Here is a 20,613-nt window from a genome sequence, read left to right on the forward strand (position 1 = left end):
AAATTCTACATTTCAATCATAAAAATTATTATGTATATACATATGTACTTATGTATATGCGCATATAGGTACATATGTATACATATGTTTGTGTATGCATAAATTTTGAGAATATAAATTTATGAGCTTTATGTTATTTTTTTTATTAATAAGATTTCTCATATTGCGAAATATGGGTGGTAATTCCAAATAAACATAGTAACAGAGCTTAAAGTATTTTTATATTTAAATTAATATTAAATAAATGAAATGTGTCTGAAGCGTGCTTAAGTTCAATATTTATTATTTATTAATGCATATATAACATACGTATGCTATATAACTATAAGTAGATAGAATTTAGTAAAAGAATAAAATAGTGACGTAGAGTATGAGTGTTTAACATATTTTTTTTTATTATTTTTAAAAGATAGCAAAAATAATGAAAAAAAAAAATTATAACAGAATTTGAAATGAGTAAAAGAAGTGCTAATTTTTTATTATTTTCTGTTTTAATAATAGAATTTAAAGAGCAAGAGAGAGAATTTTTTGTATTTAAATGAATGATAATTTAAGAAATATATTTAGTATTGTTGTTCGTTCGTTTCGCTAAAGTTTGATGAATTAATTACAAAAAAAAAAAAGAAAAAGAGTAGGAAAATAAATTTTTATATTTTTTGTACCAGCTATTTTCATAACATTAACTGTTCCAACAATATTATTTTTATGTTGTGTTTTATAATTTGAACTTTGATTTTAGAAAATTTTGACGAAATTTATTGATTTTTCTTTATAATTTTTTTTTTTTCGATTTTTTTTTGTCCGTACATGTGTATTCGGGAGTACCGTGATCTATATTTGCGAAATTTTTGTGCAATTTTTAATTTAAAGTTCGTTTTATATGTACATACACATTCAAATAGACCGGATGGCAAATATGAAAATTAATTGTAAATATAATTATTTGTGTACCTGAAAATAAAATTATAATATTAAAATTTAATAAAAAATTTTGTTATAAAATAAGAAAAAAAATTTATTCGAAATTAAAATAATCTTGTCTACTTAATAATTATTAATAATATTAATCAATTAAATAATTAAATTGTTATACTTATTCACGACGTACTGAGTGTGCAAATACATAACCTCATATTTTTCTAAGCACATACATGCATAATTACTTACCTAATAAAATTTAATAATTAATACGTATAAACACAGTTAAAAAAAATATTTATTATTAAAAATTAAAAAAAAAAAATAGAAAAAAGTGGAAAAAGGAAGATAACAACGTTCAGCAGAAGAGAGAAAAGAAGGAAGAAAGGAATTTTTTTTGGCACGAGATAATTTGTATTGTAAATCATACAAAATTTCTTTAGATAAAGTACATACGTAAAGCATAAATTTATACTTACATTTGCAATTTTTTTTCAAATTTTATAAATTAAATACTTAATATGAATAGAACAAAGAAAACTATTGAAAAAGAAAAAAATCCAGTAAATGATGCCAATTTTCTATCAAAATGGACTTTTTGGTAAGTTCAATTACTTAAATACTTTACAAGTTTTAAAAAATAGTTTAAATAAGTACTTAAGTATTAATTTTTATTAAAAACTAGTACTTATAACAGAATTATCTATTTCTTCTTAAACTAGTATAACAGAAATATTTTTATAAAATTGTCAAATATTGCCAAATTTAAAATGTAGATCGTTACCTAACTTGTTCTGTACACTTGTTTTAAAATTATCAAAACAATTAAAAACAAGGTCCCAAACTTTAATTTTGAGGTGATAATAAGTTCTCACTTCCAATAGTAATTAGAAAGAAATAAGTCATATTCCGATATTCTGTAACAATATTGTAGTTGTTAGTTAATAAACAAATTTCAATCAATAATAATTTTAATTAATTTTTAAGAAATTGTGTTCTGTTCTTAATATTTCCTTTTACATTAACTTCATTCGTTTAAGAATTTTGGAAATGAATTAATAATAAAGTTTCAAAATATTAAGAATATTTTTTTATTAAGAGATATGAGTTGCTTAAGCTATAAATTAAGTGTTATACTTCAATATTATTGAATTATATACAATATTTATGCAGTACATAATATACTTTAATCTAATGATATTTTTCGATTTTTTTAAAGATATGATAGAATTTGACACTTAAGAATTTTGATTAGATTAATATTTTTATTATACTCTTGTATTTCCGAAGGTTAATAAGGTCTCTTATATTATGTAGGCACATAATATTGCAAAGTATTTCTCTCAAAGAGAGCAAATATTAAGTATTTTCAATTTCTTATTCCTAAAAAAAAATTTCTATTTCATCACTATTAAGTAATTGACTTTCTTCTAAAATATTTTCATTATGAGCTTTTAAATTATTTTGTTTAATTTAATAAATATTTAAATTTAAAAATATTTATCAATGTTTATTATATTGTATAAGTATAAGAGTTTATGTACATATACACTTAATATCTATAACATTTTCATTTGTTAAAGTATTTTAAATGAGTCTAGCGTATATGATATCACTGATCAGTATTCAGTATATTCATATTATATTATATTATTGTTTTCATATTCTTGAGAATATTATTGGACAATTTAATTTGACGCTGTATGAAACATAACTTTTTAATATTTTCGTAGAAATTGAATACTTTGTAATTGGACTGGTATATAAAATAAAGCTGATATGTGTAAACATAACTTTTTTCTATAGAATTATTTGGTATGAATATTAATGGAATCAGATGACAATATTTTTAATTAAAATTAATTATTAAGACAGAAATATTTTGTTTGTAACGAAGTGATGAATTAAAAAACAATTTATTTTTATCAGTTAAGCTTTATTTTCTTTTTAGCACTTTTCCAACAAAATTCTGAAAAAGAGTTCTTATTAGTGTCACTCTCTTAGAACGTCGTTGTGTGTCTGCAGCAGGAAATTTGTATCATCTCTTAAGGCCCTCAAAGTCTTAATAATTTCATTTTTTTTTGATTATCTATTGTAAAGAAACTACAAAAAAACCAACAAAATAGATAGATCTAGATCCCACTCACGTGGTCGTATCGCGAAATTTGTAAAATTAAATTTTTTGGCGCTTAATACTTCAAGCTTTTTCGAATTTGTTAAAAGACATAATGCTAACGGCAAATATCGTACCATCAAAAAATCAAGCAAAAAATGAAGCAAGTCCTTGAATTGGAACATTATGTTAATGCCACTTTCAATTTTTTTTCTTGTTTCATCCTAAATGTATGCAATCATTTGAAATATTTTGACATACATACATATAAATGAAAGTATTTTAAATAATGTAGTGGAATATTTTGAACAGCAGATATTTCGGGAAAAGTTCTACTTTACATACCATTGGTTTTACCCAACTTTATTATTTTTCTTAACTGTTAATTAATGTTTAACGAAATTTTCGTATACTTAAAATTCGATGCAGATATTTAAATACCTATCTGTTCTACGAAAATAAAAAAAAACCCCAATATTATTCATCATATTTGAACAAGAAAAACAAAAATAAAAACATTACAGAAAATTAAAATGTGATTCGGTACTTTTTAATAAAATGCTTATTCCATTAATAAAAATAATTATGATTGTTTTAAGAATTTATTTCTTGAGTACATACTTTAAAAATCATGAAGATTAATAAATGTTAAACGTCATTTAAAATTATACGGTTCGTAATTGTAAATTACAATTTAAACTGTTATATGTATAGGAAATTTTTGGCTTAATGCGTTACTAAGATGTTTATTTGTTTTTAACCTTTTGCATACCATAGTCGCTAATTTGGTAGTGGGATGGCTGAATGGGTAGTGGATTTTATTAAGAAAATAAAACTAATTGAATTGTCCATGTATGTAACCAGTCGTTTATGTTAGTTAATTAATCAATAATTTATAAATGCTGCTGCTATAAATTTTAATAATAGTAAAAAAAGTGCTATGCTAAGGCTTAAGTTTTTTGAAGGACTTACATTTTGAATTCTAATACTTAGGCACAAGAATACAAAAAATTTCAAAGTGCTCATAAAATTCGGACCCAAATAAAAAGAAATTTTTTTACAAAGAAATAAAGGTTTTTACGATATAAAAATTAATGACAACAAAATATTCCTACTACTTTCCTACACTTATGCTTATAATAGAAATGCTTCCCTGCATGTACACAAGTACAAATATATATTATGTGCACTTGCATAAATCAAAAAAAGATATTTATCTAAGTATTCCATTTTGTATATCAAATAAATTACAATTAATCAAACGGACACAAAATTTAATTGACATTATTTTCAACAAATTTGTACTTAGCAATAAAAGATTTGAAATTACCTTGAAAAAAGAATTTGAATTTCGATAAGATTGTTAATGAAGTTATTAAGGCGTTAACATAGTATTTATTATGTTAAATTTAGTTTGATTAATTTTTTTATAATATTTTTATTTAACTTAAGAAATGTTTTTTTTATCCAATCAATCAATTGGAAAGATAAAAAATCATAATTAGAAAGGTTTTTTTTAATATTATTTTTGATACACAGGGTGTCCGGAAATTCAACAGTACTCTCGCAGAATGCCTTCAGACGAACGAGTAACGCCTACGAGTATTAATGACATTTTGATTTGAACCCATTTTTTCGAGTTATGAGACTTCAAAATTACAATTTTTGAAAAATGCAGTTGTCAGTAAAAGTTAGACGGTTTTGAGAAATTCCAATTTTGAGGTTTCATAACACGAGAATAAGGGTGCAAAAATCAAAATGTCAGTTCGTGCTTTTTGTTCGTCTAAAAGCATTCTATTACTCTACTCCGTGAGCCCTATTGAATCTTGGACACCTTGTCTTTGATTAATTGTGATAAAACTTTGATTAAGTACAATAAAAAAAGATAAATAAGTAACGTAGTCAAAAAAATTCGGCATTTCTTATGATTTTTCTTGATTTTCTATTTCCTTAATGAACATCGCGAAAAAAAGTGTCTCTACTGTCGTTTCAACAAATTTTATTTGTTTTCGTTGAACAAAATTTAAAATTGCCCTTAAATTGAATTTAAAAAATTGTTTTCTATGTGAAGAAAATCAACAGGAAAAATTTCTTAATAAATAAAAGATTGTTTTTTACTTAATTAATCAATATATAGAAAAGCTAAGTTCCGTCTTTTGGAATATTTGTAGAAAAGATATAGGATAGAATAAATAGGGCCAGAAAATAATTAGAAATAAGAGGACATGAAGAGGAACTGAAAAAACATTTTAGACTGTATCAAATAAACGTCAGTTTTTTTAAATGTTTAAGTTATTTAATTTTCGTAGAAGATGCTGTTTTTCAAATTTTTCAATTTTGAGTGATTGCTATACTAATAATAATTAACTAATACCGATAGTGGCGTTATCTTTGTATTAGCATTGAAATCCTTTCGACCGGGTGATCTTCAATAAAAAAATATCATTTTTACAATATACTTATACACTTTTCAAATTCATTAGCTCAATAAATTTAAGTTTAATTGATTTCTTATGGTTTTACAAAGACTATACATGATATAAGTAAATATTAGATTCGTGATAAGTAGAATAGCAAAAAATGAAATTTTTTTCATCAACCTTAGAAAAATGATAATTTTACAATTAATTTATTACTCGTATCTATTAAGGGTTGTATTATTTGCATTAAGTAGGTAGTTTAATGATAAAGATTGAGAATTTTGCCTTCCCTTGAGTTTTATTTTATTAATATAAAATAAGGCAAGATAAGAACTTTGAATTGAATTATTACATGTACGCATAGTGCAATAATTAAGTAATTAACATATTTAATTTTTTTTTTTTTCACTTGCATATTTAATATGTATAAGTATCGAGAATTAAGAAATTCCGTCTTTGAATTGAATTTCATCAAATTCACAATTAATTTTGTCGTCTTTCACAATTGTTCATAATAATACGCATCCAATAAACGTTTTAATATATTTTCAATGATATTATTAAATTGCCAAAATTTACAGGTATATCGTCTAATATTAAGAACCTTTACCATATATCTTATAACAGAAGTTTATCGAGAATGGTGTACTTAATAATTACTGCAATTTTAAATTGTAATTTTAATAGTATCAAACGGTAATCTTAAAAAATTTTCCCATTAAAGTTGTTACACCCTTATAAGTATATTTAAAATTAATAAATAATGAAAATTAAAAAATAACCAACAGTTAGCACAATAGTATTTGCTATTTGAAATGTACAAAATCAAAAAATTCTTTATATTTCCTTAAATGGCTTAGATAATTCGGTCATTTACTGTGGCATAATTCAAAAATTTACATAGAAATAGTCGCCTAAAACATTTATTTTGTGTTCAAAAACATCATTTCTCTAGTTTGAAATTTCTCACTTACAATAAAATATAAAATAACGCTGTAACAAGAAAATAGTATTAACTTCAAAATTTTAAGATTGCCTTTTTCTCAAATGTGTAAAATTTGAGTTATTTTTGCAAATTCAAAAAAACATAAAATTTTTTCCTTTTTCTGTTGCTCTAAGAATTTTACGAAAATGAATTATGAATATTTAGCTCACAATAACAATAATGGTTAATATGAATATTTAACTAAGATTGTACAAAGTTCTTTAACTCAAATATTCCGGTATAGAAATAAGTTAGTGTGGTGTTTGCGGTAAAATTAAGTAAGCGAAAAAAAAATCGTGTCAATAACATACAGTGCTTTTAGAAAATTGCAATACTTATCATATTATAAAACTAAAAACTGCCAACATTTTATTTATTTATTTATTTTTTAAGTTGTTCCACTATAGTAGGCGATTCTGCACAGTGACTTAAAGCTTTTTGATAGCATTATGTATATAGATAAAGCCAAAGATTTACAGTATGTATTTAAATTTCATGTTGATTTTTATCTTTTTACGAGTAAGTAAATATAGTGATTATATTTCATTTGCAAAGATATTTTAATTATATGTTTTGTACTCTTTGGAAGTAAAATGAACTGTTTTTAAATGTAGTGGTTATATTGTAAGGTTACTATTATTTTTGGCATGGCGTTTAGATACATTTTTTAGACTGGGGAAAATTAATTGTAACTATAAACATATAAGTATCTTCAGCGTCGAATTACTCGTCAGTATTCCATCTAAGTGCGCTAGTGGAGGAGGGTCTGATATAACACTGTATCTTATTTATAAAAGTAATAGAGTAATTTTTTTCATGACGTCAAAAATTTCTTAGTATTAACACAATTCGTGTACTTAATGCTGACCTTAGAATAAAAAAAAAAACCAAATCGCACACAGTTTCTTGTTGTTTTTTGTTTTGCGCAAAAACATTTAAAAATAAAAGTTAAATAAAATCCCCTAAGACCTACTTTTAGACCGGTTATTTAAGCTTTGCAAGCAAAAAGAAAAAAAATTCAATAAAAGTTTTTTATTGAAAAATATGCCGAATAAAGTTGTTCTCGCTAAAAATAATGCATGAAAAGAAATCACCTGTTTCTGATTACCTTTTTTTTTGTTTGAAATTTTAAATTTTTTTTCTTGATTATTATTAAGTAGAAACTGTGGATTTTTAGTACCGCTATTATATTCTTATTAATATGTAGTTGTTGTGAGGAACTGAATTTTCGCATAAGAGATAAAGTAGATGACAAAATTGAAATAACAAGAATTGAATTTATTTGCAAAAGATTAGTTGCTTTATATATGTATATATACTTACTTCTCAAAAATATACACATACATTCATTCATACTAGTGATAACTAATACATACTTGTGTGTTTTAAATAGATTGCCAAACTTTTTTTGACGAGAAAGGGTAGTAACAACTTTTCATGATTAAATGTTTTCGCAATTACTTACAATACGTTATTCATATGTACCCGTACGAAACAAACGTATGTTCGAAGGGTGTTATAAATTAACCTAACCGTTCCAACGCTAACTCAAAAACAAATTGAGCCAAGCTCACAAAATTTTTACAAATGATTTATAATAATAAAAATCGGGAAGCTATTTAAAACTGATGTGCTCGAGGCATTGGTTCAAGTAGTTGCCCTGCAACTTCAAAAATTATTTGGTATTATATCAGAAATTATTGAAGCTATAGTAAAAGTGTATCATCGAGGCCGCTATATGTGATAAAAGTCGTTTAAATTTCTTGATTCATTCTGGTAGCTGCCATATAACTTTAATAGTTGTTCATTTATAGGTTAACAAGTTCATACGGGTATCGTAGAGTTGACATGACCAATTTTTCTTATTTTCATATTAAGTTGTCATTTACTTAGTATATGTATGTATATATATAAAAATATATGAAAATTACATACAAAGTTATGTACAAATATTTGGAGTAAATTAAAGAAGACCATTTTCTTTTAATAGTAAGCCATATAGTAGTTGAAAAATATAGTCAATGCAAACAAAATAAAATTCATAATAAATTTTAAGTTTGCAGTATGCCACTACAGATAAGTTTATTAGTTTTTAAATTAAGATAATTCACATGAAATAATGGAATTATAATATTAAATGTAGTACCATGTCAGTTGAAAATGTTTACATTTTGTGCAATTATTTCTAATGTTAACTTCACCTTTTTTACATGGTTATTTAGAAACAATTAGACCCTAAAATTCAAAAGTTTTTTAATTTATATACTTACGTAGTCTAATAAAGTTTCTGTTATTGAGGTTCAATCAAATGGATTGTGGACGAAATTACTTAATTACATGAGAATAGTTGGTTGAAATAGAGGGGTAACAAAAATATTTCAACTTCATCGATAAATTGGAGGGAGGATAAAATGCTTTTAACATTAAAAATTTATTATACGAATTGAGTTACAATACATACATTCTGCAAGAAACATCACTGAAGCAATGTGAATTGCTACCATATAACTTCGCACTTCACATTAACTTTGCTATTCTGTAAATTTTCTGTAAGCAATAATAATTGTTGTTATGTTGTTCAATTGTTATTGTCAATTTGTTATTCTGTGTACAAAAAGTATGCAATATGAGACCAAAAACTATAAGATTTAAACATATTTATGTATGTACAAACTAGTTAAATGAACATTTTAGAAATCATAATTATTACCTGTATAACTAAAATGACATAAAATGTCTATCGTTTCATGAAAAATGTCTTATAGTGTTACTAATCTTGCAAAGCGTCTTAAAGAATGAATGTGATTATTAAGCTTTTTACATTACACTCCCTCACCTTTATGTGGTTACGAAAAATACCAAACACCAAATTAAGAAACAGTAATCTAAAGAAAATTATTATAAATAGTTTTCATAGTTAACTAAAAATTGTATGAATTTTTATTGTCTTTATAGTATTAAGTCTATTTTTATCGTTTAAAAAATTTAATATTGCAAACTTATTATAGAATTTATTAATTTAATTTTCAGGTGGGTTCGTAAATTGTTTCGGAAAGGTTTTAGTCGACCGTTAAAAGAAGAAGAATTATATGAACGTATTCCATCATTGGACTGCGAAAAAGTTACAGAGAAGTTCGCAAAATTATGGGAGGATGAACTAAAAAGAAAAAATCCTAGTGTTATACGTATGATTTTTCGTGCTTATGGCACATCATTTATGGTATATGCTCTACTATTTGCTTTTTTAGAATCTGCAACCAGGTACAAATATTTGTTTTTAAGTTTTTTCTATTTAAAATTAATTTTTAAAACTTTCAGAGCTGCTCAACCAATTTGCCTTGGTGCTTTAGTGTCTTATTTTGCGCAAAGTGACGATGAAAACAAAATGACCAAAAGAGATGCGTATTTATATGCAACCGGAATAGTATTATCATCATTATTGCCAGTTTTAACATTCCATCCCTTTATATTTCTAATTTTTCGTATTGGAACGAAAATTCGATTAGCTTTATCAGGATTAATATACAATAAAATTTTAAAAATATCGAAAACAGCAACAAATGATGGTTTAAGTGCACGTGCCATTACCATTTTATCAAATGATTTAGCAAAATTTGATTTAGCTTTAGGATTCATACATGATTTATGGAAAGGACCGGCAGAAGCGTTACTTCTTGGTTATATAGCATATTTGCAAATGGGTGTATCAGCAGTCATTGGTATAGGTTTTATGTTGAGTTTTATTCCATTACAAGCATGGGGTGCTAAAAAAGCTGCACAATATCGTTTAAGCACCGCAAAAAGAACTGATTTTAGAGTTAAATTAATGAATGAAATAATTCAAGGTATACAAGTTATAAAAATGTATGCTTGGGAAAAGTCTTTTGCCTATATTGTCGGTGAAACACGAAGAAAAGAAATTAAAGCTATTCGAGGAACTATGAAGGTCTATGCATCTTTAGCCACAACAGCAATGATTTCAAAATTTTCCATATTTTTAACATTGATTTCTTATATTTATTTAAGTGATGAAGCTATCAATGCTAAGAAAGTTTTTATAATTTCAACAATATTTTTTGTACTAAATGATTCTCTAGTACATTTTTGGCCCATGGCGATAACATTTTGTGCAGAGGGATATATTTCAGCAAAGCGTGTAAAAGAATTTCTTTTAGAAGGTGATGAAATGAAGCCCGACAAAAATGATAAAATAGTACAAAATGGAAACATTTCCGAAACGAATACTTCCAACGGATTTGCTAAACAAGAAGTGTCGCTAAATGGTTTTCGACAAAGTCACAGAATGTTTAATGAAACATCTCAAAGTAAAGGTGTTTTGTTTGATAAAGTTTTTGCATCTTGGTGTTCAGATAATGAAGTAGCAAACCATTCTACAACTTTATCCGACATTAGTATTGATATAAAGGAAAAAAGCTTAGTTGCAATTGTTGGTTCTGTAGGTGCAGGAAAATCATCTCTTTTGAATGCTATTCTTGGAGAAATGGAACTAACGGAAGGAAATTTAAAAATTAATGGAAAATTGAGCTATTGTTGTCAGGAACCGTGGCTATTCGAAGGTTCCATTCGTGATAATATTGTATTCATTGAAGAATATGATGAAAGACGATACAAACATGTGATTAAAGTTTGCGCTTTACAAAGAGATTTAGATTTACTACCACATGGTGATTCAACTATAGTTGGCGAACGCGGTATTAGTTTAAGTGGAGGACAAAAGGCTCGTGTTAATTTAGCTCGCGCTGTATATAGAAAAGCAGATATTTATTTGCTAGATGACCCATTATCGGCTGTGGATGCGCATGTTGGAAAACATATTTTTGAAAACTGTGTTCAAGAATTTTTGAAGGACAAAATATGTATTTTAGTTACACATCAATTACAATACTTAAAAAATGTTCAACATTTAGTTTTAATTAATTCTGGGAAAATTCAAGCTAAAGGCAGTTATAAGACATTGAAAGAATTAAATGAATTCAGCTTTTTAACTCAAGCTCATGACGAAGCTGGAGAAACAGAAAGTATTCATTCATCTATTAGTTCAAAAAGTGAAAGTGAAAAGAAAATTGAGTTAATTCAGAGGTTGACAAGTGTTCAAGAAAATGATCAGGGAGAGAATCGGAAAGAGAAACAGGAAATAGGAGCAGTTAAATTTGATGTGTATAAATCATACTTCAAGGCACTAAATAATTTGTGTTGGTTTTTAACTGTAGCTTTACTATTTATTTTTGCGAGAGCTGTACTTAGTGCTGTGGATTATTTTATTTCCAGATGGTAAAAAAGGGTTTCTTTCAGAGCGAAACTATATGTAATTTAGTCGAGAAAGTGTATTTAAAGGTATTTTTGTTTTTGCAGGGTAATCTGGGAAGAAGAAGTCGCGAAAAATGGAAGTACTGTAGAAAAATTTACTTTTGACATTGTAGGTGAAGGCTTCGGAAAAAATGGAACAGAAGCAGATCAGGTGGAAAAGGAAAGAATAAATCTTGTAATAATTTATTCAGGTCTTCTTTGTGCCACTTTAATATTATTTATAACTCGGACTTTTGGGTTTTTCTTTATGTGTTTGAGAATTTCACTAAAACTTCATGATAAACTATTTATGGGTGTAACTAGGGCTACAATGTATTTTTTCAATATGAATCCGTCTGGAAGAATTCTAAATCGATTCTCGAAAGATATGAGCGCTGTCGATACTACTTTACCGATGTCACTGATTGATTGCCTGTTAGTAAGTATTTTTATTTTATTATTCTCGAAGATTTGATTAGTAAATCAGTATATTTCTATAACTTTCAGTTCTTTACTGATGTTTTTGCAATTCTAGTGATGGTGTCAGTAGCAAACTATTGGCTTTTAATACCAGCCATTTTAATGGGATTTCTTTTTTACTTTCTTAGATGCATTTACATTAATACCAGTCGAAGTATTAAACGCATTGAGTCCATGAGTAAGACTACTATTTTTGTTCTAAATTGTTACTACACTACAACATCATTTTTTACATTTTGTAGGTCGAAGCCCTATTTACTCACATACAAATCAAACTTTTCAAGGGTTAACTACAATTAGAGCCTTATGTGCTCAGAAAGAGCTAATAAAAGAGTTTTATGAGCACAATAACAACAATACATCGGCATGGTATTTGTTTTTAGCAACAACCAGAGCTTTTGCTTTGTGGCTAGATTTTCTTTGTGTAATATATATTGCTACAGTTACTTATAGTTTCTTGTTGCTTGAAGATCAATTTTATAGTGGTGATGTTGGACTCGCTATAACTCAATGTATCTCATTAGTTGGCACAGTTCAATGGGGAATGAGACAAACAGCTGAACTTGAAAACCAAATGACTAGTGTCGAAAGAATATTTGAGTATGTTAATGAAAAATCAGAACCACCACTGGAAAGTACAGCTGAAAATCGTCCTAAAGAAACTTGGCCACTTTATGGAAAAATAGTTTTCTCAGATTTTAAATTGAAATATTCTGACGACGGTGAATATATTTTAAAAAATTTGAACTTTGAGATTCAACCGCGAGAAAAAATCGGAATTGTTGGAAGGACAGGTGCTGGAAAATCATCTATTATACAATCAATATTTCGACTAGCTTGTAATGAAGGTGAAATTAAAATTGATGACATTGATATTAGTCGATTAGGTTTACATGATTTAAGAAGTAAAATATCAATAATCCCACAAGATCCTGTGCTGTTTTCTGGCACTTTAAGGTATAACTTGGATCCATTTGAAAAATCAAGTGATGCTGAATTGTGGAGTGCATTACAAGAAGTAGAGCTAAAAGAGTATGTTTCTTCAATGACTGATGGTTTGAATTGCAGAATGTCAGATGGTGGTTCTAATTTTAGTATGGGACAACGACAATTAGTTTGTTTGGCAAGGGCTATTCTGAGGCAAAACAAAATTTTGATTTTAGATGAAGCTACTGCTAATGTTGATCCAGAGTAAGCGTAAAAATATTTGTCGCTATAAATCGTTTGACTAATGAAATGAATTTTTAATTTTAGGACTGACAAATTGATACAAAAGACGATTCGTACAAAATTTGAACATTGTACAGTTTTAACTATTGCACATCGATTACATACTGTAATGGATAGCGATAGAGTGTTGGTAATGGATGCTGGTCGAGCTGTAGAATTCGGTCATCCATATGAATTATTACAGGATTCAAATGGATTTTTAAAGAAATTGGTAGATCAAACAGGGGTAGAAACATCAAATATATTAATACAAATGGCGTCAAATAGTTATCATGGGAAAACCTGAAGCTAGCTCAAAAGTACAATTATATCACTTAGGTCAATTATAATTATTTAAATATTTTAACGAATTTAATTTATAATTAAAATTTTGTACTTAAGAAACTAAGAATTTTAAGTAATATTAAGTATATAGATATTACCAAAGTATTCCAATATTACCTAGAAATCTTTTTTATACATTCACATTATTTTAAGCCTTATTATAAATTCTAAATAAATTATTGAATTCGAATTGTCTTTCGAATGTTGTGATTTTAAAAAATATCTTATTAAAATGTACTTAAAAACAAAAGTACTATTAATAATTAAAACAAAACTGTTCAACATAATTATTATGATTATGGCGGCAATAAAATGTGAAAACTAAAGCAAAACTATAAAATTATGTTAAATACGTAACTATGTAATATGTTGTTTGTTGCTATGCATTATATAACAGTATACTATTTTGATTACTATTCAATATTTGGATAATAGTTGTGTAATAAATGGCAAATTAAATATTTATATAAGCTAAATAAAACAAGATTCATAATAAAGACATAATATTTTTATACATAAAATACAAAATTTTTTTGATCAATTAAATTTTTTTTCCAAATTTTTTTAAATATGGGAAAAACTTATTTGATTTTTTCGATTTAGTTTAATTTAAATTCAAGTCCGCTTTGCAAACTTGTAACTCTTACTATATACACTAAAAACCATTATTATTTTGTAAGTAGTTAAAGTGGATTGAGAATATTTTTTATACGATATCAACAATTCAGAATTGTACCAAAAAAGAAATTTGTCAATTACAATCATTTTAACTCGAAAAACGTGTATATTTCATTAAAATTTCCATTTAAAATATTCTTATGTTCCGCAAACGAATTAAAGAACATTTCTTATGTTTTACGAACTTGTTAAAATTCTAAATTTCAAAAACGATAACTATGGTTTTTGAAGTTGTTAGTATTTTAATTAATAAAAGCTTAGATATAGCTGTACTTATTAATAATATAAAATTTTATTATTAAAAGTTTGACTGAGTAAAATGTTCAAATAATTATGAGAGAAACTAAAAAGAGAACAAGACAATATGTAAACAAGATTCAAAAGTGATTTGTTTTACATTTTTTTGTTAAATATTGATACAGTAATTAAGTAAATTGAAATAAAACTCACAACTATAAAGTGCAAACTGACTATATGAAAAGAACTTTAGAAAAAATTGAAGTAGCTATTGTCATTAACTTACTATTTTAAACAGAATATAAATGCTACTGTTATAACAAGAGATAAATGAAAAGAGAACTACAATTGAATAAGCTTTTTAAAATAACAATAGAGAATAACTTTTTTTTTGTTTAACTGAGAACCCTTTTCAGTAGAGTAGTGGTTTTGAATGAGAATGGTTAGGAAATATATTAAGCTTGCAAAATAATTTTATTATTATCTAATAAATATTACATATTAATTAAGTGTTTCTTATCGAAAACAATTTAAGTGAAATTGTTTTGAATCTAAGAAAAAGTAGGTTTGTTCATCTTTGGATTTACGAGTAAAATAAATTTAAATACTTCTTGAGTGGGCTTTGATAATATAAAAAGAATATCCTATTATGAAGAGAGCAAACATATCTGCAAAGAAAGAAAGAAATCCCATACTTCTGGCTAATTTTATATCAAGATGGACATTTTGGTAAGTTTGATTTTTACTTGTTTTATTAAATGAGAATTATTATCAATTGAATGCTATTATAGAATAATTATTTGTGAATAGAGAACTATAAAATAGTAAAGCTACAAATGTCCTGTAGGCGTAAGTGCAAAGCTTAAATTAAATAAGATGCAGTATTGTTTATTTATAATTCGTAAAGTTTACCAGCACCATAATATTTTAGAAATAAAAAATTATTTTTATAGTCGTGTTTAATACATGTAATTTATTATCGCGCTTAGTGATCCTTAGTATGGAATCATTTATAGTTACACTTTAGCGACATGTTACGAAACAAAACTTTTATTTAAATAAATTGTAAATCAAGTATGTATAAATAGTTTAGAATCGTTATTTAATGAAAGACAAAGACAGTAACTATCGTTTTTATAGATTTTATAATTTAGTAAATGTTTGTTAACTCAATTAAACTGTAATTTAATTAATACCAACTTAATTGATAACACTGATATATTATTTAGTACCTATTTTATTTGAATTTTTTTTAGTAATTGTTACCGCAACTGTAAATATTATTTTAATGTTTTTAAATAACCTTAATTTTTTTGTTTCATATTGTAGGTTCCTTAATTAAATTATAGTAACAGTGATATGTTGGAATAAATTAGAAAGTCACAAATATTGAAGCGTCGTATTATTTTTGTTGAAGTTAGTTTTTGAAATTAATGATTTTCAAATAAGAAATTGTTTAAATTTCAATTCAATAAATTAATATCGAAATTTATTTAAACACACACAAAATATTTTAACTATTTTGATTTTATTTTAGGTGGCTTCGTGAGTTGTTTCGAAAAGGTTTTAATCGTCCCTTAAAAGAAGAAGAATTGTACGAACACATACCATCTTTAGATTGCGAAACAGTTGCACAAAAGTTTGCAAACTTATGGGAGGATGAATTAAAAAGAAAAAATCCTAGCATTATACGTGTAATATTTTGTGCTTTTGGCAAATCTTTTATAATATATGCCCTATTACTTGATTTATTAAAATTCGTAACTAAGTAAATAATTATATGCAAACCAATATATAGAATTGTAATATTATTAACAAACATTCCAGAATTGCTCAACCAATTTGCCTTGCTGGTTTGATGTCATATTTTACGCAAAATAGTGCAGGTGGAATATCGAAAACAGACGCATATTTATATGCAACTGGAGTAGTATTATCATCGCTTTTACGAGGAATAACGCTTCATCCTTTTCAATTTTATTCCTCTCAAATCGCAATCAAAATTCGTTTAGCTTTGTCGGGACTAATATACAGTAAAATTTTAAAGATATCTACGACAACAATGAATGATGGGTTGAGTTCTCGTGCCATTAATATTTTATCAAACGATTTATCGAAATTTGATTTACTTTTATTTTTAATTCGTGATATATGGCAAGGTCCAATTGAAGCTTTATTTCTCTGCTATATTGCTTATCAACAAGTTGGGATATCAGCAATTATCGGCGTAGGTTTTCTGTTATGTTTTACTCCACTACCAGCTTGGGCCGGCAAGAAAGTCGCGCAATATCGATTAAGAACGGCAAGAAGAACTGATTTTAGAATTAAATTAATGAATGAAATTATTCGAGGTATTCAAGTTATAAAAATGTATGCTTGGGAAAAATGTTTCGCAAATATTGTGGAACAAGCTCGCAAAAAAGAAATCAAAATTATTCGAGGAACTATGAAAGTTTATTCATTTTTAGCGACTATCTCAATGATTTCGAAGATTTCAACATTTATAACATTAATATCTTATATTTATTTGAATGACGAAACAATTAATGCTGAAAAGGTTTTCACCATATCGTTGATATTTCTTCTATTAAATGATTCATTAGTTCGTTGGCCTAGAGCAATAACAAGTTTGGCAGAAGCCTACATTTCAACGAAACGAGTAAAAGATTTTCTATTGGAAGAAATTATTGGAGCTAATTGTTTTCAATCTGGATCTAGAATCCATAATGAAAGCAGAGCTACAGAGATAAGTGTGTTGTTTGAAAAAGTGTCTGCATCTTGGTGTTCCAACGACCTTTATAATAGTTCTACGACTTTGTCAGATTTAAATATTCACATAAAAGAAAGGAGTTTATTCGCAATTATTGGCTCTGTAGGTGCAGGTAAATCTTCTTTTCTGAATGCTATTCTGGGTGAAATGCAATTAAATGAAGGTGTATTACACGTTAATGGAAAAGTAAGTTATTGTTGTCAGGAACCATGGCTTTTCGAAGGGTCTATTCGTGATAATATTGTATTTATCGAAGGTTTCGATGAAAAAAGATACAAAGAAGTTATTAGAGTTTGTGCTTTACAAAGAGATATAGATTTATGGCCGCATGGTGATACAACAATAGTTGGTGAACGGGGAATCATTTTGAGTGGTGGACAGAAGGCACGGGTAAATTTAGCTCGCGCTGTATATAAGAAGGCGAATATTTATTTGCTGGATGACCCATTATCGGCTGTGGATGCGCATGTTGGAAAACATATTTTTGAAAACTGTGTTCAAGAATTTTTGAAGGATAAAATATGTATTTTAGTTACTCATCAATTACAGTACCTGAAAAATGTAAAAAATTTAGTTTTGATCAATTCTGGGAGAATTCAAGCTAAAGGGAGTTACAAGGCATTGAAAGAGTTAAATGAGTTTAGTTTGTTAACTCAAGCTCAAGATGAAGCTGCAGAAACAGAAAGTATTCATTCATCAATTAGCTCAAAAAGTGAAAGTGAAAAGAAAATGAATCTAATACAAGAGCTGACTAAAATTAAGGAGGAAGATGGGGGCGAAGATCGTAAAGAGAAACAGGAAATAGGAGCAATCAAATTTGATGTATACAAGTCATATTTCAAATCATTGAATAATTTCTGTTGGTTTTTGTCTGTAGTTTTGCTATTCGTTTTTGCGAGAGCTGCTCTCAGTATTGTAGATTATTTTATTTCTAGATGGTAAGTGTAAATCTATTTTCGAGTAGTATTTATGATAAAAAAGAATATAATGGTGTTGTTGAAATTTTAGGGTAATTTGGGAAGAAGATATTTCACGAAATGTAACTGCTGGACAAAACACAAGGTTAGCTAGCAATATCGAAGGAGTCTTAATCCATGAGGATGAGGTGGGAAGAGAAAGAACTGAATTGATCATAATTTACTCAGGACTTTTAGCCATTACGTTAATTTTATTTCTAACACGAAATTTCGTCTTTTTTTTCATGTGTTTGCGAATATCACTTAAACTTCATGATAAATTATTTAAAGGAGTAATAAGAGCTACAATGTATTTTTTTAATATGAACCCATCTGGAAGAATTTTAAATCGATTTTCTAAGGATGTGGACTCTATAGATTCAACTTTACCATCTGTTTTATTAGATTGTGTTCACGTGAGTGTTAATTTTTTTTAAAACATATACTTAAATTTGCAAAGGTAAAATTTGTTCATTTCAGTTTTTTACTGATATTTTCGCGATACTGGTGATGGTGGTAGTAGTAAACAAGTGGTTTTTAATACCGGCTGTTATAATGGGGGTTCTTTTCTTTTTCATGAGGTGCTGTTATATTAATACAAGCCGTTCCATTAAGCGTATCGAATCTATAAGTAAGTGCACTCGTATCGTAAAATTTTTCTTAATTCAGATCCACAATATTTTTAAAATTTTTAGATCGCAGTCCAATATATTCACATATAAATCAAACTTTTCAAGGATTAACAACCATAAGAGCTTCATTTGCTCAAAACGAGATGACAGAAGAGTTTTACAAACATAATAATTGTCATACATCTGCTTGGTATTTGTTTTTAGCAACAACAAGAGCTTTTGCTTTATGGTTGGAGTTCTTTTGTGTTGTTTTTATTGCTATTGTCACATATAGTTGTCTTTTACTTGAAGATCAATTTTACAGTGGTGATGCTGGACTTGCAATTACCCAATGTATTTCACTAGTTGGTACGGTTCAGTGGGGAATGAGACAAACAGCTGAACTTGAAAATCAAATGACTAGTGTGGAAAGAATATTTGAATATATTCACGAAAAGCCAGAACCTGCTTATGAAAGTGTGCCAAGCAATCGTCCTAAAAATGACTGGCCAATTTATGGAAAAATAATTTTCAATAATGTTAATTTGAAATATTCCAAGAATGGAGAATACGTTTTAAAAAACTTAAATTTTGAAATAAATTCGGAAGAAAAGATCGGAATTGTGGGAAGAACTGGTGCTGGGAAATCATCTATTATTCAAGCCATATTTCGATTGGCCCATAATGAAGGCGAAATTAAAATTGGTGACATTGATATTAGTCGATTAGGTTTACATGATTTAAGAAGTAAAATATCAATAATTCCACAAGATCCTGTACTGTTTTCTGGCACTTTAAGGTATAACTTAGATCCATTTGAAAAATCAAGTGATGCTGAATTGTGGAGTGCGTTACAAGAAGTAGAGCTAAAAGAGTATGTTTCTGCAATGACTGATGGTCTGAATTGCAAAATGTCAGATGGTGGTTCTAATTTTAGTATGGGACAACGGCAATTAGTTTGTTTGGCAAGGGCTATTCTGAGGCAAAATAAAATTTTGATTTTAGATGAAGCTACTGCTAATGTTGATCCAGAGTAAGCATGAAAATATTTATCGGTATAAATCATTTGAATAATGAAATAAATTTTTAATTTTAGGACTGACAAACTGATACAAAAGACGATTCGTACAAAATTTGAACATTGTACAGTTTTAACTATTGCACATCGATTACATACTATAATAGATAGCGATAGAGTACTAGTAATGGATAGTGGCCGAGCTGTGGAATTCGGTCATCCATATGAATTATTGCAGAATTCAGATGGATTTTTAAAGAAATTGGTAGATCAAACAGGTGTAGAAACATCCAATATATTAATACAAATGGCGTCAGGTAGTTATCATGGGAAAACCTGAAGCTAGCTCAAAAGTACAATTGAATCACTTAGGTCAATTATAATTAATTAACTGTTTTAACGAATTTAAATTATAATTAAAATTTTGTACTTAATATATTAATGATTTTTAATAATGCTAAATAAAGAAATTAGTAAAGTAATTCCATGTTAACTTTAAACCATTTTTCATATTATTTTATAAACTAAAAATAAACTAAAAAAATGAGTACAAATCAAATATAGAT

The 20,613-nt window shown here is 26.9% G+C and overlaps 2 protein-coding genes across 2 annotated transcripts; both read left to right on the forward strand.

Annotated features, from left to right (window-relative positions):
- The first annotated feature begins 593 nt into the window (after positions 1-593).
- LOC129611812 (probable multidrug resistance-associated protein lethal(2)03659) lies at positions 594-14,281 on the forward strand. Its single transcript, XM_055525174.1, has 7 exons — positions 594-1,519; positions 9,467-9,697; positions 9,755-11,728; positions 11,810-12,182; positions 12,251-12,401; positions 12,466-13,414; positions 13,478-14,281. The coding sequence occupies exons 1-7, from the start codon at positions 1,440-1,442 to the stop codon at positions 13,737-13,739; spliced, it is 4,020 nt and encodes a 1,339-aa protein (XP_055381149.1). The 5' UTR covers positions 594-1,439; the 3' UTR covers positions 13,740-14,281.
- An 864-nt stretch (positions 14,282-15,145) lies between these two features.
- Positions 15,146-20,508, forward strand: LOC129611772 (probable multidrug resistance-associated protein lethal(2)03659). Its single transcript, XM_055525078.1, has 7 exons — positions 15,146-15,421; positions 16,230-16,460; positions 16,520-18,400; positions 18,471-18,834; positions 18,899-19,049; positions 19,114-20,062; positions 20,126-20,508. Exons 1-7 carry the CDS (start codon positions 15,342-15,344, stop codon positions 20,385-20,387), a joined length of 3,918 nt encoding a protein of 1,305 aa, XP_055381053.1. The 5' UTR covers positions 15,146-15,341; the 3' UTR covers positions 20,388-20,508.
- The last annotated feature ends 105 nt before the right edge of the window (positions 20,509-20,613 follow it).

Source organism: Condylostylus longicornis, unplaced genomic scaffold, assembly GCF_029603195.1.
Source record: "Condylostylus longicornis isolate FDR11 unplaced genomic scaffold, ASM2960319v2 ptg000055l, whole genome shotgun sequence".
NCBI lineage: Eukaryota > Metazoa > Arthropoda > Insecta > Diptera > Dolichopodidae > Condylostylus > Condylostylus longicornis.